The sequence below is a fragment of the Podarcis filfolensis genome, assembly GCF_964270895.1.
Source record: "Podarcis filfolensis genome assembly, chromosome: 6".
In the NCBI taxonomy this organism is placed as follows: domain Eukaryota; kingdom Metazoa; phylum Chordata; class Lepidosauria; order Squamata; family Lacertidae; genus Podarcis; species Podarcis filfolensis.
The window spans coordinates 49,723,001-49,745,286 of record NC_139609.1 but is presented as its reverse complement, the minus strand read 5'-3'; the positions used below and the strand labels follow the sequence as shown (position 1 = coordinate 49,745,286).

General features: G+C 44.5%; 2 protein-coding genes across 4 annotated transcripts in view; one reads left to right on the top strand and one right to left on the bottom strand.

The window, feature by feature from the left end:
• Positions 1 to 18,961, top strand: part of DMAP1 (DNA methyltransferase 1 associated protein 1) — a 36,109-nt gene extending 17,148 nt beyond the window's left edge. For both annotated transcript variants that reach the window (XM_083619898.1, XM_083619897.1), the window contains exons 9-11: positions 10,275 to 10,347; positions 11,356 to 11,639; positions 15,942 to 18,961. In XM_083619898.1, coding sequence (XP_083476024.1) covers positions 10,275 to 10,347; positions 11,356 to 11,639; positions 15,942 to 16,001 — 417 coding nt within the window. In that variant the 3' untranslated portion in view covers positions 16,002 to 18,961. The remainder of the gene's footprint in view (positions 1 to 10,274; positions 10,348 to 11,355; positions 11,640 to 15,941) is intronic.
• A 1,006-nt stretch (positions 18,962 to 19,967) lies between these two features.
• ERI3 (ERI1 exoribonuclease family member 3) overlaps positions 19,968 to 22,286 on the bottom strand; it is a 211,312-nt gene continuing 208,993 nt past the window's right edge. For both annotated transcript variants that reach the window (XM_083619979.1, XM_083619980.1), the window contains exon 8: positions 19,968 to 21,391. In XM_083619979.1, the coding sequence (XP_083476105.1) occupies positions 21,309 to 21,391 (83 nt within the window). In that variant the 3' untranslated portion in view covers positions 19,968 to 21,308. The remainder of the gene's footprint in view (positions 21,392 to 22,286) is intronic.

The following is a 22,286-nucleotide window of genomic DNA, read 5'->3' as shown; positions in this document are numbered from 1 at the left end:
GCACTAGTGCCCAGGTGTTCCTGCAGCCATGCTATATCCATAATCTCTTAATTGGGCCTCTGTCTTCAAGGGTTAATAGTTTTCTCTATGCTGCTGGCACTCATGGAGTCTGGAGGCTTTACCAATATTTGTGTGGCATTTCCAAAGCTTCTGCAAGTGATTGTGATTCTAAGTGTTGGTCTGGATTGGAAAAAGCTGGCTTTATTGGGCTGTTATTTCTGCCAGTATGTGCTTTGGTGTCAGCACTCCCACCTCTGTTTTTGATTGACAAGGTTTGGAGATGGTGTGCAGTGTGACATACGCAAAGGTGAGCAGACATGGAAGCCCTGGGGAGCAATCGGGAGAGGATTTGTTAACTGCCTGGATTAAGTCCTCTTTCTAAACAGCTTGTTCAGATTTTCTTCTGCAGTTCGTTGCAATGGAGAAGCAAGGGGCAGCTTTGTATCTAAGATCAACGTGATGTTTTCTGCATAATAGTGAGGGAAACGATTTGCTTGAATATCATTAAAAAACCAGTGCTCCCCCAGTTCTGGCTTAATGAAGATCTTACAAATTAACAGATTTGTTTGGAAGTGCCCTGATAATGTCCTGTATTCTTTCCTACTCCTGATAATTTCCTTAATTCGATAATAGTCTTTTAAAGCTTGCAGAGTAACCAAGTGCTGGCAATCAGGAGTTTAGAGAAATTTGAAGGGGGGAAAAGCAGTTATCACTACAAGTTCTATACAGATCTTTTGCTTCTACAATTAATTATCAGAAATTAACAGCTGAATTTGGTTTTCAAAAGACCAAACCTGATCATTGTAGTCCTTAAAGAATTGAACGAAAGCAATCTTCCCTTCCTCAATCTAGACCTCTTGGGAAGAGTGGGGTGTAGTAGTCACTTTGAAAAAGGGGCAGTTTTGTATGATTCAAATATATTGTGTGCCAGTGAATTTGAAATGTGTGCACAAATTTCATATCTCCCCTCACTTTTTTGGGGGAGAAATTAATTTATTCCTGGAGACTTTCATGCTGCCAGCTTAGAATAGAATGAAGGCTTTAAATTTGTGTTCTCTCTGAATGTGGACTTCTTTTATATTTAACCTTAATATTCTCTCTGTGTTAATATACATTTTGTCAGGCAATTTTGTTGATACGTTTTCTTGCTACCCTATCCCCCTCGCTAAAGAGAACATTGGCAAGGAATAGGTGTGTGTTTGGATTCTGCTTTGGGGCTCTTGCCCTGAGTCTATGGGATGAGGCAAGAGGTCTGGACTCTAGACTGCTAAGTCTTTGATAATGAGGCAAAAACAGTAGGATAAAAGAAAGTTCTTTGCAGCCTCAGAGCCAGGGAGCGCACTGGGAGATGCTGTGGCGCAATTGTTTAGTTCACAGCTGGACACTTTCCACCAAGAAAGGCTTCCAGCCGGCAGTTTTACTTGTTACCTGCTAACTAGGATCTTGTAGACAAATTGGTGGTCAGACCAATTAAAAAGAAATAGGGGGAGAGGGAGCTTTCATTCCCATTGATTCACACATCCACCCTCACTGGCTTTTAAATATTTACTAGCCAACTGAGCACTTTTTTAGCACTGATTAATGAGGTACAATCTACTGTGGTGCTTGCTTTCTCGGAGCACGGGGCTGGGGTGGGGGCTAGGATTGTACTACGCATTCAAGATAAACGAGTATTTTGGTCAAAGCTTGGCACGAGGGAGGGGGGCGGCTTAGGTATGTGTATATATTAAATGCATGTTCTCAATATTTGATTTGTTTCGCTGTGAAGCGGTTGTGTGCGCTGCCTGTTTACTCTTCACCAGAGGCCCTTGGCCATGCGCCTTCTCTCTGACATTAATGCAGAGCCAGACCTCATCAGCTGCTAACGGGGGAAACATCTGTCTTTCTTCGCTTGATCAATACTGTCCCTTCAGAGGCCGAGCCTTGAAAGCAGTTACATAAAATACCAGTAATATTTATTTGGATTTGATAAATTTAATTACTTGGAACAATTAATAATTTATCTCTTTAGTATTGACTGTGCTGCAAGGCATTTTGGTGAGATAAGCTGATGGTAATCAGCACCTTCTTATTAGCCGGAAATTGTATGTTGCCACGATGGGAAAAGACTTCCAATGGTTAGAAAGATGAAGTGTTCTTGTTGCTTTTACTGACACATTCATGTAGTAACAGCGTGCAGAGCTAGACTCCACTACACAAATGTGTGAGATAATAGCTTGGGACATGGAGCACGTGGCAAGATGGGCGGAAAGTGTGATTTGAATGTCATCTCTGTTTTACTAACAGATATTGAGCGCTGAAGCAATACGACTCAGAAGTATTCTTCTAACCCTTCATCAGTATGTCCAGTACTGCGTTGGTTCTCAGATCTTTTACTTATGGGAGACTGGTTTTAAAAAAATGTGGGGCTTGTGTAATACTGTCATGCCAGTGGATAGGATTTCCCCTCCTCCCCATCTGCACCAAAGGGTCTCCCAGCTCTCTGGAGGGAATTTGGGGAGATTGCAGAAGGAGGAAAGGAAGGGTAAGCAGAAGTTTTTGTCGTGCAAGTGTGATGCCACAAATGGCTGTCACCCTTGATTAATTGAAAGATGAGATTTCATAAGCTAAAGCTCCTGATCACAAATGCACCAAATGGGCAATGAAGGTTTCGTATGAATGTGCAAGTGTGTGTGCACCCACTTACCCCCTGCATTTGGGGCCAAATTTAAAGTGCTGGCTTTAGCGATTGAAGTCCTAAGTTCAGGTTATGTGAAGGACTGCCTGTACCTGCATCAGACTGCCTGAGCTTTATGATAAGTTATGGACACCATATTTTCTGAACTGTAGATCAGAGGTTATGGGTATCAAGAAAAGGGCCTTTTTAGTGGTGATCCCATAGTTACAGAATATGACCCCCGCCCATGAAGTGACTTTTACTTGCTTTCAGAAAAGGATCCTTAAGATGTTCTTATTTTAATCATCTTTTTAAATTCTTTTTTAAAAAAATAGTTGTCTTTTACTGCTAACTTTAAATGACTTAATTATATGATTGAATGCATATGTTCTATTACTGGTTTTATATGCTGCCTTGGGAGGACAATTGTCCTGCCAGGTGGAATGTAAATCTTTAAATAAACAAATACCTGATACCTGAATTACTAGTTTTGCTAATAATATTTGTATATATATTTATTAATTCTGCCTATGGTGCACTTCTGAGATTTAGCTCTAGGCAGAAGGTTGGACATTGAAAGGCTTCTGGTCCTTTCAGAATATTGGGTTTGGGGCATGTACCCATGTAGTAAGGTGTTAAGTTTTGTTAGAGCCCATTATTTGCCAGAATTACTTCTAGGCATGTGCCAGATTGCTTAACACAGCCTGGAAGTAATTTTTGCAGCGTAATCTTGGAAGAATTTGGTCCCCAATCAGAGTCAACCTTCCTGTGATTTGCGTATAGTAAAATGCAGCTGTGAGTGAAAGAATTTCCTTAAAAGTGAGCTGTCATTTCAAAAATAACCTAGAATCCACATAAAGGAAAGAACAGCTGAAAAGCGTAAATACTTTGCATAGCTGTGAACAATCAAATACTAAAGGAAGAACTCTACTCAACCTGCAGCTGTGACTGAAAAATGCCAAGAGGATGTTTGGTCACATAAAGGAAGGGAAACCCATATGGAAAATATCCTAATGCTCCTGGACAATTTGATGGTTCCCTCTTATCTGGGTAATGTATGTATCGCTGCTCGCTTTATCCTTCAAAGGAAATTACTCAGTCGGAGCTTGAGAAGGTGATTTCACAACCTCCTTGGGCAGCCTGTTCCATTGCTGTAGTGATCTGACAGTTAGGAAAACCTTTCCTAATGGATGACTTAAATCTAAATGCTTTTAATTGAAATCCTTTGGTCTGTGTCTTATTCCTAAAAGACATGGTGAAGAAAAGTTCTCTCTATCTTGCGAGTTGAGGATGGAGGTGGAAACCCATCAGGAATGCCTTTCTGTGCAACCCTCACTGAGATGAGTTGAAGTTGCACAGCAGTACAGTATTTGTGTGTAATGCCCATTGATTCCAGAGCCGCTGGCTCAGAACCCAAAGTGGATCATGCTCTGCATGTGAATCTTTAGATATGGTTACAGGAAATCTAGGACAGCATAAAAATGGCTGATGGTATGCATTTAGTAGATTATTGTTTTACAATAAACCTTGAAGAGTGGCAGACAAAAATCTGCCCTTTGATCAGATTTAAATACAACAGAGGATGAGCTCACTTCTCTAGGGTGACCATAGCGTGGAATTTAAAGCCAGTTTGGACATTTCTGTGAGTGAAAAAGAAAGCAATTCAGGGCTTGAGCAATTAACAGGAAATAAAAAAGCTCTAGTTCCAGGGATGTTTCTAGTGCCTGATTGGAAGCTGTAGAAAAAAGAAGACAGATTTTTCTGATACCTGTTGCTGCAAGAGTCTGGCACTTTTGTTTGAATGCTTTGCAATTGGACCATGGACTTCAGTTGAGCTCAGATGTGATGGCACTCTCCTTGCAGAATTTTATGAGACCTAAATGTATCTCAATCAGTGTTCTGAGCAGGCTTAAGGAAAATGGTAATGGTTTAAATAATACGCTCATAATAGCCCTTACACACATGCTTACACATATTCTTACAGTGTCTGGTAGGATCCTTGATCATTGTGGCATAGAATGTAAGCACAAGTTCTTCAGTAGCAAAACCCATGAAGAAATGTACTAGCTGTGCAGGACAAGTCGGAGCCTTCTTTGTGGTGGCATCCTATTTGTGGAGTTTTCACTTATTAACAGCAGATGTGGCAAACCTTCATAAAGACAAAGGGTTGCATTCCCGTCTGTGAAAGCTTCTTGAGGGCCACATGCCAGTGGCAAATGAGGCTAGAGACAAATGTGAGCCAAGCAACAAATGTAAATGTTGTCTTTTATACCATAAACTAGTTTCTACACACACTGACACACCCACACTGCTATTCTCTGTCAAGACAAGCAAGAGGCATTCTCAGAGTTCAAGGACACATTCCAGCCAGGCAAAGGGTATGAAGCAGGGCCTGTGATGGGTTTTGCCTGGGGAGAGTCCTGAGGTTCGGCCAGAGAAGCCTAGAGGGTTTCATTTGGCCCCAGGCCTGAGGTTCCCCACCCACAGCTATGTTAGGCACCTACAGTGTGACCACGTGAACAGCAAGTGAGGTGTACCTGTTTACTCAAACTTTTTAGGTTTTAAACAACTGACTGATTTACCTCTCTTCTCCTTTTTAGTTGTCTTTGTTGGTGTAAGAACATATTTTTTGTTTTACTGCTTTTTAAAAATAAAAGAGGGCTTGGAAGTGTGCCAGGCGTGAATATTCTTGCCTGTATTGGTTCATTGTCTTACTCTGGCAACCAGGAGGTTGTTTACTAGTCTGCTCCCTGCCAGTCTCATTGGTGGTTCAGGGAGAAAGTCCCACCTACTTGCCCCTCTGCAAACTTGCTCTCTTCTTCCAGTCACGTGGCCTTGATTCATATATTGGTGTGTTGCCCTTTTATTTATTTTTCTCTTTCTGCACAGTTCATGCATTTACTGGTTGTTTATAGCGAGGACAAAGGCTCAGAGTCCCTAAATCAAAAGTGATGCTGGCATAATTATAAGCACAAGCTGGCGTTGCAAAGAGGGCTGCAGGGAGAGGTTGTCAGAAGACGGGAGAATCCAAGATATATTAACCTCAAAAATTCCAGCTAATCACTTCTTCAATGTGAGCAATCCATTTTTTGAGATATGATTATTTGGGGACTTTAGTAATAATAAATAATTCTAATAGATTGTTACAGAGAGGGAGGGCCTGACACTACATGCTTTTCAAGAATCCTTCCATTGCACTTGCTTAACAATGAACTTTCTCCAGTGTTGCAGTGGGGTGCTAAGGGAAGCACTTTATTGCCTAGTGGAAAACAGCAGGTTGTGATTGGCCACCTTTAATCTAATGTGGCTCCTGAAGGCTTTCAATCTGCCATAAGTCCCAGCATGCAGTGTTGCCATTTTGAGCTGAGATGTGTTGCAAGATACAGAATGGTTATTTCAGATATGTAGCCTGCAGATTCCATCTAGGTGGCTAATGGCCACCAGCATTTTTCGGAAGCATCTTTGTCAAACTGATTCAGCCCTGTGCCTCATCCCAATGTTTTGTTTTGTTTTTTTATAAATTTTTTATTGGTTTTTCAACACATATTAAAAGACAATACAACACAATACATAAACAAACAAACATATAAACACGTATAATTTCTTAACCTTTCTTTCCTTAGACCTTCTTTCAGCGACTTCCCCATACCTCCCCTTTCTGCATCCCTGTTTTAAATCATTCCAGCAACCCCTAATTTCAATTTCTTATAGCACTTTCTTTAAATCTTTTTTCTCATATCCAATTGTTTGTCACTGCAATTCTATTTTGCGTTACCCAAGACATTTTAACATTCATTAATTTTACAACAATTCTTAAGATAAACTTTAAATTTCTTCCAATCTTCTTCCACCGTCTCTTTCCCTTGGTCACGGATTCTGCCAGTCATCTCCGCCAGTCCCATGTAGTCGATCACCTTGGTCTGCCATTCTTCCAGTGTGGGTAGTTCTTGTGTCTTCCAATACTTTGCTAAGAGTACTCTTGCTGCTGTTGTAGCATACATAAAAAACGTCCTATCTTTCCTTGACACCAATTGACCTACCATGCCCAGGAGGAAGGCTTCTGGTTTCTTCACGAAAGTGCATTTAAGCACCTTTTTCATTTCATTATAAATCGTTTCCCAGAAGGCCTTGATCCTTGGGCACGTCCACCAAAGGTGGTAGAAAGTACCTTCAGCTCATCCCAATGTTTTGTTTCCAGCACTATCCAGTCAAAGAGCAATGCTAAACAGCTGGATTATTTCATTAATCTGCCCCCATTAAAGATCCATGCAAGACTTGTCTGGGAAGGAAATGGAGAAGTGTGCGTAGGAACAAAACTGCACATGCTACTAATATCAACTTCATACTTGGTTTTATATCAGCCTTCAGTACATGTACCAACATGTTACTATTGACATCCCCAGTTTTGCTCATAAATTGATACAAGCATCCTTTTGAAGCAGAAAGGATTAATTGACAGAGTTGGGAATGAAGCTGTATCTCTTCTTATCCAGTGTAGCGGGATCTCTGATGAAGGGCTGATGCGGAATGTGGACTCTTAATGCAGGGAAACGTCCTTCCTGCACATTATTAGGGCAATAACTTGGGACTCCTGGATTAGAGGAACTTTAGTGAGCTCTGTCACAGGCACTGTCGTGTCAGAAAGGCACTTCTGTTACAGGCGTTGGGTTACCCAGATCTCTTTGTGGGCAAATAGTGCTGAATCTCACTCCTGAACCTAGATAGGTCTCTGAAGCAAGCAGAAAAGAGCATAGAACATCAACAGTTTTAGTCACAGGTCCTGCTTGAGGAAAACACCACACATAGCCAGGGGAATAGGTCCTCGTGGTAGCCAAAACCAGCACCGTTTATCAGAGTCCTGCATTTTGTAGCCTTAGAGTTCTGTCAAACTTGATTGCACCTAAAATTTTGCAAGATTTGAGAATTCCTGCTCTTCTTAACTGCCTGTGCTTTTGGCTGCCGAGGTGAGTGGAGCATTGGGCCTTCCCCTGCCGTTGAGACAGCCAGGCTAACGGAGCCTACCTAACAGATTATCAGCGCCCTGTGAGTAATAGACTCCTCATTTAGTTTTAATACATTTTGCATAGAGAGCAATCAACCTTCATCAGTCTTAAAGATGAATTGGCTTAGCCAGCTAAATTTTAAAGATATTAGTTCGACAGCAGCCGCATAAATCATAACGTTTTCTTAATGACGGTAAAATTAAAATATACTCTTGCTTGAAGAAGCCAATGGAGCTTTCATGTTCACAGGCCAAATCCTCCCCCAAAATTAAAGGAAAGCTTAATTGATGTTCTCTAAAGCCGAGTAAACTCAAAACAGTCCCGCTTCTCCTGAGTTGGCCTCGTATTTCTTCTGCGGTCTATTGGTAGATCTAAATCCATCCAGACTGCTTCTGTCCCTTCCTATTCTTGAAGCTGCCAATATATCAGGCCAAAACATAGCAAGGCAATAATCCTGGCTGTTTAAAGACTCTGGGTCCAGCTGTCAGCCCTTCCTCGCTTGTCATTGATGGAGCTCTGATTGACACATGAAGGAGATCCTCCTTATTTCCTTCTACTAGTATATAGAAGACAGCATATCTGGAGTTGTGATTAGCAGGGAGGAGTGAGCTAGAAACCTAACAAAGCTCTTTCAGATAGGAAAGGTGCTTATTCTGAATGGAAAGCATCACATGGCTTCCCCCCAGATCTCAGCCATACAAGTGTTGTTCTACTGGCTAGAAAACCTATATAGTGAGGTGGGTAGATTTTCTAAGGATACATGAAGAGCCTCAAAACAGGATGTAATGAAATAGTGTTGCCTTGTGAGGAGATGCTGTTCTCTTAAGCAGGGTACCATGTGTTAAGAATCTAATCTTCCATGTTTTATTGTTGACCCTTGTTGGCACCTTCAGAATCCCATTAGACATCTCATTCTGGCTACTTCCACATACTCTAAGGCAGGGTTTCCCAAACTGTTGTTGGACTACAACTCCCATCATCCCTAGCTAGCAGGACCAATGGTCAGGGGTGATGGGAATTGTAGTCCAAAAGCAGCTTGAGGCCCAAGTTTAGGAAACCCTGCTCTAAGGGAACCTCTGCCTGCTCTTTGCAGATTTGGGAATTCTTCACAATCCCCGTTTCTGGTCTGAAGTTCTGAGAACCTACTGCAAAGGGATGAGCACTATGGGTAGTAGTAATGACTAATCCTCGTGAGAATTCTGATAGTGCCTACCTGAAACCAGGCCTCTGATTGGCTTACCTTGGCAGCCAGTAGAAATCTGTTTCCCTCTTACCACTGCAGTTGATCCCTTCACTTGTAGGTGAGGCTGATTTATGTGATTATCTGTGCTGCATCTTTCCTGATTTTAGGCTGATTGTTTTTCACAAGATGGTTGTAACCATGCTGTGATTGTCCATGAGGTTGGCAGCCTTGGTGGTGTGTCCCAGCAGTATTTGTCAACGCAGAGAGACGCTTTACATGATATAATCCTCCTGCGAGTTGGTAATGTGAATCTGCTCTAAATTATTTAAGTGGTCAGAGGCTGGAAGCAACTGGGAAGTTTTTCCAGTTGTTTCCTACTCCCAGTATCTTCATGACTTGGAAGTGGCCCTTTGAGAGAGGCTGATATCTGTATTTCCTATTGAAAAATCAAGGAGCACCGACCTGATCCTGGAAACTGAGCAGTGGTGCAGGGATCAACTTTCTGCTTGTGTAAGAAAAGGGCAAAGGGCAGAAATGGAAAGAGGCAGGTATCCAAAGTCGATGCCCTTCCAGGTAGTCCTTGTTATACTTGGGTTTTTGGAAGCCCAAAGGGTGTGTTTGAAGGCCATTAGCTTGGCTAGTTTTCCCTGCATGCTCAAGTCCCCTTTTCCCACTTGAAATTGTGCTTGAGTTCTTTGTACTTTTCTTTAGCTGCTTGTTCTGAGTTGCTCCTGCCTGTAGGGTTGTAGTGAGGGTGGTTTGGGTTTTTTTTGAGCTAAGCGTGATCTCATGCCCAGCTTGGGTTCCCTGCCCCTGCCTAATACTTCCCTGCTCCCCATACCCCCCTCAGCTCCACTGTGAATGTGTGTTCACACTTCTGCCAATTGAGTTAGTGTGTGTGCTCTTTGTGCCTCTTTGCGTCTTTTGTTAGAAAACTGGCTCTGTAAATGAATCCCACGGCTCTGGGCTCGGCAGGTAAAGGGAGAAGGAAGTCTGTTAGTGCACGAGTCTAATCAGGCTGGCAAGAGCAAGTAAAGTAGGGCAGCATCGCACATTAGCTGCTGTGTAATTGAGCTCTTTGATGGGCAGGGCACTGCGGGAGAGGGTTCGAAGCGGAGCAGAACTTTTGTTGTTAATTCAGTTGCACATGGAAGCTGTAAAGCTGTGCATCTCCGCATCTTGGCACCGGGAGGAACTGAAAAGCCCTTGCGACCAGGCTTTTCAGTCCCTGCCCTTGGCCCTCGTCTGCAAACTTTCAGGCCTTCTTTCTGCCTCCCTCTCCCAGCACTTGATTTCCCTTTTCTCTCTTTCTTTCTTTGGCTCGCTTTTTTCCCCGTGCACTATAAAAAGCAAAGCTCCCTTGCCGTTTGAACTAGGCGGCTGTGAGTGAGGGCTAGCTCAGAGCTGTGTGGCTGTTACCTTTGTATTCCAGATGAAACTGCCGAGCTCCGTGGGACAGAAGAAGATTAAAGCCTTGGAGCAGATGCTGATGGAACTCGGAGTAGGTGAGTAAAGAGGGCAGGTAGAGAGAGAGAGAGACCCATGGAGCAAAGCCTTTGTAGTCGAGAGGGGCTATTTTTTCCCCCAAGTAATACAGCCAGTTCCTTGAATAACACTATGTGAATGGGTTTGAAAATAAGATCTTATGTGTTTTGTTAAAAAAAAAGAAGCAGCAGCAGAGGGGTAAAAGCCAGAAGATGATGCACAAGAATATCCCCCCTCAAAAAATTCCTCCCAGTCGAAAAGTATTTGAACAGAGTCTTTTGTCTCTTTCTCTCTTGTTTGGGTTCTTTAAGCCATCGAGAGTGACAGCCCAGTATTAAGGAGGCAAATCTTTTCGTGCAGGGAGAGGTACTGTGAAAGGGGTTAGTGGCCATTGTCTGTGAGACTCTGCCTGGCTTTTGTGCTTCCTTGTTGCTCCTCTTCTGGATGGGTCCCACGCGACTTGTGTGGGGATATGCCTGGCCTGCACTTTTTGGCTAAGGGGCAAAATACAACCCCCCCGCCCAGCCTCTCCTGGGTAGGAGAGGCAGTGGACTCCCTGGATTCAGCGAGAACAGTAATGCTTGGTTTCAGTGTCTTGCTCAGGTTGTGTACTAACGGGGTTGCTCCTCCTTTGAAGAGGAGCTTCTTCTAGACCATCCCAACCTTGGGTCTCCAGCTGTTTGGGGACTACAACGCCCATCATCCCTAGCTAGCAAGACCAGTGGTCAGGGACGATGGGAACTGTAGTCCAAAAACAGCTGGAGACCCAAGATTGCAAAATACTGATCTAGACTGTCCTCACATCCCTGGCTTGGCACAGCAGTGAAGGCTTGGCTGGCAGTGAGTCTGATGCAGGCAAAACTTCCCAGTTGTGCTACATCTGAGTTAATAAAGGACTCTACTCTTTAATGCTTTCTGCTTTAGCCAGTTTGGACTGAACCAAGACCTACAGAGGAGCATTGGAGCAGTCTGCAGCTGGCAAGGGACAGAGTTCCCTTGCTTAACTTTCTTCCTTTCGCCTCCTCCAGACCTGAGTCCGATGCCGACAGAGGAGATTGTCCAGATGTTCAACGAGTTGCGCAGTGATCTGGTGCTGCTGTATGAGCTCAAGCAAGCATTTGCAAACTGTGAATATGAGCTGCAGATGTTGCGGCACCGCTATGAGGCATTGGCCAAAGCGGGTAGCACAGGGCCCAGCACAGATGGTGGCTCACATGCTGATGGACAGTCAGGCTTGTGCACTGAAGAGAGCAAGGGTGACGCAAAGGAGCAGATCATTGATGTGGTGGGGGCTCCCCTCACACCCAATTCGGTGAGTAGATATTGATGTTGGCATGCCCTTGCACCCCTTTAGGCCTGCTTGAAAACATAACACTGCAAACCAAGACCTTTTAAGGTCACTGGGGAATCATAGAATTGTAGAGACCCAAGGGTCATCTAGTCCAACCCCCTGCAATGAAGGACTCTGATGGCCATCCAATCTCTGCTTTGAAACCTCAGAGAGTCCACCACATCTTGTGGGGGTCTGTTCCACGGTCAAACAGCTCTTACTGTCAGAAAGTTCTTCCTGATGCGTAGTCAGAATATCCTTTCTTGTAACTTGAAGCCATTGGTTCAAGTGCTACCCTTCAGAGCAGGAGAAAACAAGCTTGCTCCATCTCCTCTCAGTAAGGGAGATCCTCTGTCTTTCCGCTCCATGGTTCTATGCCCAAGAAAGTTTTTTCCAGTGGAGTAAATGGGATTACTCCAATGACCTGTGCTTAACATGGATATGATCAGATCATTAGTCAGCTGGCCACCAAACCCTTCTTGCTTCCTTGCATAATGGCTGTCCCAGTATGTTGGCACAGCAGTGTGTCAGGATGTTTTTTTATTAAAAATGTGACTTTTTTTTGATATTCAAGTAACTTTCTCTGTAAGCTCTAAAGGTGGCATGGAGTTTTGAGTAACAGCTCATTCTTAGAGGCTTCTCCTACTGAATGGGCTTCACCATACTATTGAGCCCCACATCTCTGTGTCATAAATTCTCACCTGCTTTGGGGGGCGGGGTCAGCAAGCCTCAGCAGCAGGCCAGTTCAGAATCCTTTTCTTCCTCTAGAGAGTTTTCACTGATTTGTGTCTGTTTGCAAAACATTGCACCTATGTTTCCCTAGTGCTGTTCTTTTCCAACTCCATGCTTGGAATAGGAACAAAAAGAATGAAGGCAGCACCAGGAGGGTTAATGTGACCTGGGCTCTGACATATTTGAAAGAAATATAATCAAGTTAATTCACTGCAAGGCAAATTTGGTACCTAAAGGGCCCCCCTGTTAAATACAGCTCTGACCTTTACCGGCTGGTTACACAAAGACGACACAATTAGATTAGTCCAAGACAAAAGGTCAAGCGCATTCACACTGTGACCACTTTATGCTGTCTTTGGAGGGGAAAGAAATTCCACCCAGCAGGAGGGGGGCATCTCAGGGAGGTTCACTGTTGCTGCCAAGATGGAGGGGAGGGGCATAAGTATGTGGTGGAGAGGTGTCATTGGGGTGTGTGTGGAATGACACTGCTACCAATCAGAGAAGCTGCCCCACTTTCGATGGAGTGTGTGTCGCTCTCCCTGCCTTTCAGGGAGCTGATCCTGCTGCTGTTGGAGTTATTTGGGCATAGAACCATTCTGCTCCATGACTAAAGCATCCGGAGTATTTTTCCTACTGCCTGTCTCTATGTATATGACACCACCTGAGTGAACAAGTGGACATTGGCTTAAACAGGTGGTCAGTGAGCGGTAATTTTCTGCAATTCTCGGACGTGGGAGCCATTGTTGTTGTTGTGGCTGGATTATTGGGGTTGAACATGGGAAGCCTGGGTTCAAATCACTATTTGGCTATGAAGCTCACCGGTGACCTGGGCAAGGTAGCATCTCTCAGGCTGGTCTACCACATAGAATTGTTGCTTGGCTAAATTGTCATTCTGAGCTCCTGTGTGGAAAAGTGTAACAAATAAAACACTCTCTAAATGCTTGCAGCTCCAGTAGTGTGGCCTTTCCCAATCCATGATATGCAGAAAAGACAAGAGCACAGAACAAGCCCGGCACTGACACGCAGAATGAAGTTTATTAGGACTTTACACTGGCAGCCAGGGTGATTCTGTAGACTAGAGAACACATAAAATATCATGCCTGTCTCCAACAGCTCTTGTTAAGTTCATGGATGCCTGGCATGGAGCTACTATGTATGTGGGGAAACACATCTTGGCTTCACGTTTCACCATGTTCTCTGCATATTAAAAAGTGCCTTGTTTGGTGTTTTCCAAAAGTTCTAGCTTTCAGTTTTCTGCTCCCTCTCCTGACAGCACCTCCTTCCCACTAATGAATTTGGAATCCTCCCCACTGTGTCCTGCATTAGCAACAAACCCACCCACCACATGCTCTCTCATCCCAAATAATATATACAGGCATTTGAACCACCTGTGAATGGCAACCAAATTGCTGGTCATTGGTGTGGACCTGAAAGACTACACAGGAACCTTACAGAAGCAATTGTTCCTTCCCCAAATCTTCTTCAATATTTCACTGGGGTGTTAGCTCTGTTACAATGGAAAGTGGACTCTTTTTTGTAATTCTGTAGGAGAGATGGTCTAGCATTCAAGCATCTGCACGTGACACCACTAGGCTTTTAGTGCTACATTTCCCTCTCATCGCAGGCTGGAAAAAAATAGAAGAGAATATCCACCTTCATAGGCTCAGCTTTTGGCCACCGGACTGCCAGCCCAGTGCACCCCAGCCTTGGTTAGTCTGCTGTGGGCATGTCATGATGCCCACTGCTGGCAGCCCACAGTGAAGGGAGCCTTCTCCCCACCCCCACCCCAGAGCATTGCTCTGCTGACCCAGGAGGGACGCTACTCTGGGCCTTTGCAGGGTGAAAGGTGAGTATAACTTGGGAACAAATTAGTTCCAAGCAGAAGTGCAGCCAGTTACTCCAGATTAGAGCCTTTGATTTGTGCGACTCAGACTCCACTCGCCCATCCATAATGAGTTGACTCTCCTCAGAATTCCTCACATCAGCGCACTTTGTTCCTGGGCTCACAAGTCAGCCCATTAATGGGGAAAGGAAAGGACCTTGCCTCTAAGAAGTCTCAGGTTCAGAGTCAGAATCATTTGACTTTTAAGCTGCCTTTATCTGAACTCCTGCCGGCTCCTTGTTTTCTGAGCCTGCTTGAAAGTGAGAAGTTACATTGTTAACATCAAACATCCTTCCTTCCAGATGGAGTTAGAAAGCTCGCTTGCGCGTCTATATAAATGTGTATCTGTATCATGATACGTGTGTGTTTTATAATATATATTTTCTCATTTTAAAATCATTCCTTTCCATTAACAGGGAGCCAGGTTCCCAGGCTCTTGTAAATTACAATGTAGAACATTTTTCCTAACCAGACACTTTCCGTTTTTGCCCACGGCGACGGGCAGAGCCAAGCTAGGGAAGGTGATTAATATGAATTTGTGACATATTTGAAAGATGGCTCTTTTGCCATATAAAGATTATCAAACACATGCGCTCATCCCCATTAATTCGGCAGCCTCCCTGGGAAGCTCTCGGGCCCCCACTCCTTTGTTTCCAGGTTGGGCTGGCTGCTTTAAATGTACCTTTGCTCCTAATTTCCCAAAATTCTAGGTATTGTTTTTCACAGGGTGCCAGTTAACGAAGTGGTGTGCTTTCCCCACTAATCAAAGCCACTGAAGGCAGTTAGGCATGCATTTTCTGCTATGGAGATAGTTGCATCCCCAAGAAGTGTGGGGGCTTCATTATTAATACAGGCTCTCCATCATTTATGCCTGAAACATTTAAAACAAGGAAAGGTGGTGGATGGCAGCCTGTGGTTCCCAAGAGGGCTCATTTTAATTTCTTTCCTCCATTCACTGTGGACCTGGAAAAGGAGATGGTGGTGGGTTGTTGTTGTTTTGTTTGTTTGTTTAAATGCCTTTCACTTCCTGCATTGGCCTTAAACTGCCAATGTTGCTTGATAATTTTGGTGGATCATTTCCCTTTTCTCTGCATTGCACTCTCCCAGTTGATCTGTTGAGGAAACTTCAGGCACATTTAGTACAATTTGCAGACATCCCAACTCTTTGCTAAGTTTTCACTGTGTGCCCTTGGGAGGGGCCTGTGACTGATTTAGGGGTCATGCATCAGCCAGTGGAATCTGCTAATCCCGTTAAATGCTAATTCACAAGCTTCAGGCAGGCTTGTGGTTACCTCTACTCCTTCCCTTTATGTGTCAAACCTAGAAATACTGGCTCCGGAAAGGTCTGCTCCATATCAGGGGGTTTGTATTGGAACTTTCATCCTCTTTCCATCCCTTCCTTAGTCTTGTCACTAGAGTCATTTATAAGACTATTTTATGGTGAAAAAACAAGCTTACTGTTGTGCCTCAAGGTTCCTCCAGGGCTTTTAAGTGCAAGGCCTGGTCCAGAGTCTTCTCGGGTGTTGTGTGGTGGTTTTCTTCCTGAATTCCTTGTCTGGACACACCCAATACCTTGGGTTCTAGAAAAGGGTTTGTGTTGCATCTAGCACTGAGCTGGATGGTCTGACCTCTTGTTAACACCTGTCTTTCATTTCTGCTTCTTGGAACAGAGAAAGCGCAGGGAATCTGCTTCCAGTTCATCGTCTGTCAAAAAAGTGAAGAAGCCATGAATAGCCTGAAGTTCCAGATCCTGGATGTCGGAGGATCAGGACACTGACTGCAGGGGCAAGATGGCTGCATTTGCCAGTATGCGTACTTTATGCTATGGGATTCCTGCAGTGACATTGCCCTCTCTTGTTCCAGAAAAGGGTGTTGCTGCCCCAGGTAAATGGGTTGGACTTCCTTGCATTAACAGCCTCATTCTGGTTGTTGCTGTGGTGATTGTGTTGTCTTTCCTATGTCTGATTTTTGTAAACTTCCTTGTAAATACAGAATCCATTACCTCTTGTTCCGTAATCTGAATCTAATCCAGCACTTGTGGGTGGGCAGAAGCACCTTTATGGTGGTAGGAGCTGCTTTTGTCTAGATAGATCTTGAGCTGGAGTAGGCAGGTGCTGGATCATCAGCTAGATCTTATGGATTAGAATAGTTTTTATGACACATGTGAGGCAGGAGGGGACAAACGCCCACCTAAGACTCCCTAGTATAATGCTACACATGATTAACTATCTCACAACTGCAAGGAAGACTCGGTTGTAGTAGCAGAGACTGCAATGCAGAGCTACATGGATAAATTATTTTATTGAAAACTTATCTTTGCAATAAAAGAGACATATCTCAGGCTGCTTTGAATACTGAAGATCTTCCACCTTTTGCAGTGCCACCATTGAAGCATAGTCTTTTTTATGGGCCTAGTTGGGCACTAATTCTCACACCACCATCCCATTCCCACTGGAAGAAATGCTTGCTTGTTTCAGGCTTATTCTTACAGAATGTTCTTCTGGATGTCCACAAAGTTCCTATTTCCCTCAGTGTTTCATCTAATTATAGAACAGTTGCTTGACTCATGTGCCCTGCATATGAATTAAACAATAGAGTTGAGGAAAAGAACCCCATACTGTATCTTAGGTGATGCATTCATTCGTTGCAGGAGGTATTTCCTGCTCTGGTGAGAGGAGGTCATGCCTCTGCCAAGATGTTGCCTGCTCTCCATGTATTTTTCTAAGTCCTTATACTAAAAATAATTTAGATCTTCCGTTTGATTTAAGCAGTGGCACCTTTTTAGTTAAACAAATTTTCAATGTCAATTTAGTGAGCCAATTTAATGCTGCATCCTTAGTTTTCTCATCTCACAGGTAGGTGAGGTACCCTCCCATATCTGTTGAGAGTAGCCAGAATTATTCTGTGTTATTTTGTGGACATACATACCCATCCCGAGTGTCGTGGTGAGTTCTTTGTGCTAACATAAAAAAGTAGTTCTACAGACTCTTTTAACAGGACAATCCTGCGTGTGTTTACTTGGAAGGAAGTTCCATTTTGTTCAGTGTGTTCACGGTTGCCTTTTCCTGTTGTAGCCTGCTGTATGCAGACCAGTAACTTTTATACCCTCCAGAGGTGACTTGGTGTGTGATAATTGCGTTGATTAGTGACCAATGGAGCAACCAGCTTGTATGCATGCTGGTTTTCCAAGAACCAAGAAGCATCCATTTCTCATTGCTAGAAGGTTTGGTTTGATAGTGTAGGGTTGAATATTCCAAGTCAGTATAATTAAGCCTGTGTATACAATTGCAGGAAAGGCTATGTTTTGCTATTAAATATAGAATTCAGCACCAAGAAGGAAGTTTCTAGCCCATAAGCTTTTACAAAGGTCACCTTGAAAGTGTGTGAGTATCTCTGGTGAGATCTCTGAAGCCATAGGAGGGCTAAGTAGGACTTCTAGTGATCAGACTGTGGTGTTTTGCATAGCTCTTTACCCTTCCCTAGAGTAGCAAAATAAATTATGCAAAATGAGCAAATATGTGCACATTTGCATAATGCATACAGGCCATGGAATTCCAGTTTTAATTTTAATTTTGATGGGGTTTTTAGTGCAGAATACAAAGCCCTAGGTATAACCCTTGCCCTCAGCAGGAAGAGATTGACTGGCTACGTCTAAAGACTTCAGTTGCATGTTCTCCAGTGTGTGGCAGGCAGTGAGGCCAGTGATACCCTCAAGAAGAGCTAACTGTAAGTAACTTTGGTTTCACCAGTGTAAAAATATTGAGTGCTGGCCTATGAGGTAGCCCTCCATTCTGGTCTGGAGTTTCTCCAGCTTGCTGACTGTTTTAATGACTGAATTGTACTCTTCTCCCCCCACCCCAGCCCAGCCCTTTCAGATATTCATCTTCCATCAGAAACATGTTGGAAGGAGGGCTATGATACTTTTGGCCTGCTGCTGTCAGACCTAACTCATGCTCTACCTTCCCCTTCCCATTTCAAGTGCAACTGGGAATCGATAGTGCATGACAACGCCCTTTGATTTACATTCTTGCTGGCAGAAAGAAAGGTCAAAGGCCAAGTTCTTCGTTTTCATAGAAAACTAATTAGACGACTCCATCGACACTGAATCAATAAAACTGATCAGGTGATTACACAGAGGGAGCCATTAAAATCCCTATGACCTTTGATCTCAAGTCCCTAACCTGAGGTGGGAAAGGCTCAGTTATATTCTCTAGTGCTTGGAGGACAAACCTCTCAAAGTGAGATGGACTGGCCTACAAGGCTTCAGTGGGTGGTGGTGGACACAGGCTTTGCTGACTCTGCTGGTTGTATCTAGTATGTTCTCATTCCAACCCCTACTGCATGAATGGTCATGTGGATGGAAAGGAATGGCAGACATAGACAAAGGGTTGATAAGGCAATTACCTTCTGCAGTGGTGCCATAAAGAGAGAGGTGGCCCTAACTGGAACAGACCCCCAAACTTTTCACTGCTACAATGGGAGGGGAAAGAACAGAGACCTACACTGAAAGGGGATCGTGATTTATTTGGGGCTTTGTCTTAAGCTACGGAGTCAATTAGTATGTTCTCCAAGCAGCTTGCTTTGTTTTCAATCTCCCATTTGTCATTGTTGTCTAAATCATAAAAGATTGTTCACATTGGTGCATAAGCCATCTTAGGTCATGTAGCACTAAACAAACATTTGGTAATTATTCATTGGCCTTCTGTGTTCAAGTTTATTTGACTTCTATAAAATGAGTCATGATTTTTTTAACATGTAGCTCCAGGCTTTGCTCTGTTTTACATGGTATATTGTCGTAGCTAACGGAGAGAAAAGGATGGGAAACCATATAAACTTCAACAGGGGCCAGTATCTAGACCTGAGTATTGCCCTCTGTGAGCACCACTTCTACCTGCAGATTGAGGAGGGTGCATGAGCCAAAGTGTTCTCCTGTGCCCCTGTGGCCCAAGCAGCCTATGAACATTGTGTGCTAAGCATCCTTGATGGTGCAATGAGCTGAGGTGATAAGATGTAAATATTTGGCTTCTTCAGGATCCTCCTTTCATTGAGGGGCCCTTCAGTAATGTTAAATAGATGGTATGAAAACATTTTAATGGTGCCCACTGATTGGCAGTGGGTGCAAATACCACTTTCAGCAAAGCTCAGCTCTACTTGGGAGCTCCAAATCTAAAAGGTGTCAAATGCAAGCTCCACTTGCTAAGGAAGAAGCAGGTTCAAACTTTAAGGTTCCTGCTTCTTCCTTTGCAGCTGTATTTTTGCCTGACATCACATTATGTCAGGTGTGAGGCAGGTGAGTGTGACTTGGACAAAATGGCCCCTGAGGCCTGATTAGGGCTGTGGGCTGGAGGTTTCCCACCCCTGGTGTAGAGCACAGGGCAGGAGGCTAACTATTGTGAAGGAAAGTATGACCTATTCTCAAGATACTTTCCTGGGGAAGAACTAATAAGGAAGCAGCTTTTGTTTTGGCTACAGATGGGAATATGTGGGTGATTTTCTCTCATGAAGGTACATGATACTTGTGTCACAAAACAATCCCAGAACGCAAATGCATTTAAGGATGGGAGAAACATCTGTGCAGTTACTGCCAGATTGCATGGGCAGTTGAAGAGGTATTGGGAAAAGGAGTTTACTTAGCAGCATATTTCAGATAAAGCCTCCCCCCGGCCCCGCTCCCTTACAGCATACAAGGAGCCAGGTTCCTTTCCCCCAAACTTTATTCATGTGGCACATTTACAGCAAGGATGGGAATAACGAGCCAATGAGGAGGTCAGGTTGGGTTCAGCTGGAACATCCACACACCATGCATTATTTACCGGTAAGGCCCAGTGCCTGTATCAGCTCACAGCCTGACTCTTGGTGTGGCTCCCAGGTAGGTGGCAGCTGGAGCCTATCCATCTGGGGATCCATTCAGCAAAAGCTAGGGCAGAAGGTTTCAGGAAAATACTGAGCTGGGAGAGAGCGATTCATTCTTTATTTCCCTCTTCCCACACTGGACCAAGGTGATGGGAATAGGATAGGAAGAATAGGCCACACCTCTCAAAGCAACAAGTCAGTTGCAGCCGTTGTAGGAGGAGGAGGAGGTCAGGTGAGCAAAGGGGCAGTAACAGAGATGTCAGTCAATTTGCAGATCCCTGCTGGGTAATGGGAACACAGCCCCCTGCTGGGCTAGCAGTAATGGGCACGTCCACTGCCTGCAATGGACTGCATGCTCCATAGGGGGGCCATGCGCAAGTGCAGGGTGGATGCACAGTAGGATTCCCCATGTTCTGGGGAGGCATGAGCAAGGGATCACAGGGTTCAAGAAATGCAGGACATGGCGGTGAGCATCAGCCAGGATGCTCCTGCCTACGATAACCCCTGCTGAATGAAGCCCCAGGGAGATAGGTGGCTCTTGGTGGGCAGGGAATACAGGCACTTTACCTTGAACAGAAAGAGCCGAGCTTCCTCAGATCACATACAGAAGGAATCAGAGGGTTAGTGTTTATTCAAAACAGAAGGGAAGGAGGGAAGAAGCCTGCCGAAGAAGGGGGGGGGCTGTCTGGATGCTGCTCAGTCAATATTTAGCTGACACGCAGGAGACACAGTAACAGATTCACACAGGAAAAGGGGAGGGGGGCTTGACCGCGGTTGTTGCGATATTGGACTCAAAGTAATAAGGGCGAGTGCCCCAAACATGGCGCCACGGTCTTGCTACAGGCGCAAATATGAGCAGAGAGAGAGAGAAAGATGCCAATGGAAATCGGAAGCCAACAAAAGGGAAAACAATCTACGTCTCTAACCATGTGGAGCAAGCGCCCTAGGGGGCTGCAGGCTGGGCCAGGCCGGGCAGGCAGCCGGCCCCAGAGAGGGAGTCACGTCAGGCCTACACAGAGATTCCAGTTCCATATATACAGCCTCTACTGGCAGAACAGCAAAACTGACGGAGTCGTGGGGTTGCTCGTTCCTCTGTCCTCTTTCTGTCATTCGAATGCTCCAGCCCATCACGCCCAGGTAGCAGGAGCCGGCCGCATGCAGCCCTGTCTGGCCGGCCCCAGAGATCAAAAGGGCTTGGAGGTCTGCTTGAAGATGAACCCTCTGTGAGCCAGTGTCTTCATGATGTTGGCAATGTTCTTGCAGTCATCTGCCGGTCAAAGGAAGAAAGGGCGTGAGAACGGTCATGTTATTCTTCTTCTTCTTATTTATTTCATTTCTATACCACTTTATATTTGAAAGAAAAATCTCAGCGGTTTACAGCATATTAAAACATAAATAAAACAATGTTGAATTGGACAGGTACGAAAATGCTTGGAAAAAAGGATCACACACATACCCCATACTTATAGGCAGTGCTTTGCTTCTAGAAAAAAAGCTGCCAGTATTGGGTATCCTTGAGTACCCCCAGGAAAAAAAGCACTGCTTATAGGCATACAACAATCCACACATAAATGCTGACCTTTCACAGACATATGTGCCCATAAGCATGCATGCATGCAAACACCTCTATGATTCATGCACACCCTAGATGTGCTGTGGTAGTACTGGCAGCATGGAATGTGCTTCTTGTCTCTGGGCTCGTCCACACTTCTGCTTGTCCCACCACTTTCCCCTGGGAAAACCTGCTCTTTACCACTGAATCGGAGCAAATGCAAGTCGGGATTTTGGCGTGTTGATGTTTGCTCTGATTCAGAGGTAAAGAGTGGGTTTTCCTGGGGAAAGAGGCAAGGCAAATGGAAAACTGCTCAGAGCTGTGCCGAAAAAGCATGGGACAAGCAGAAAGCCTCTTGGAAAGCTGAAGTGTGGATGAGCCCTTTGTCTCAGCCCTACTTAAGCTTCCTGACTATGGCAAGTAGATCTTCACGGTGCATTCTGCCATTTCCAATAAAGTGGGGTATGGTTTAATTCAGTTTTACATCCCTCCTCCAACTAGCCTAGACTGCATCCTTTTACTGCTTGGCTGTGCCCCCACCCACATGCATGAGCTCTGGGAGTTTCCAGTAGGTCCCAGCTCTTGAAAAATGGAAGACCACTGCTTTAGA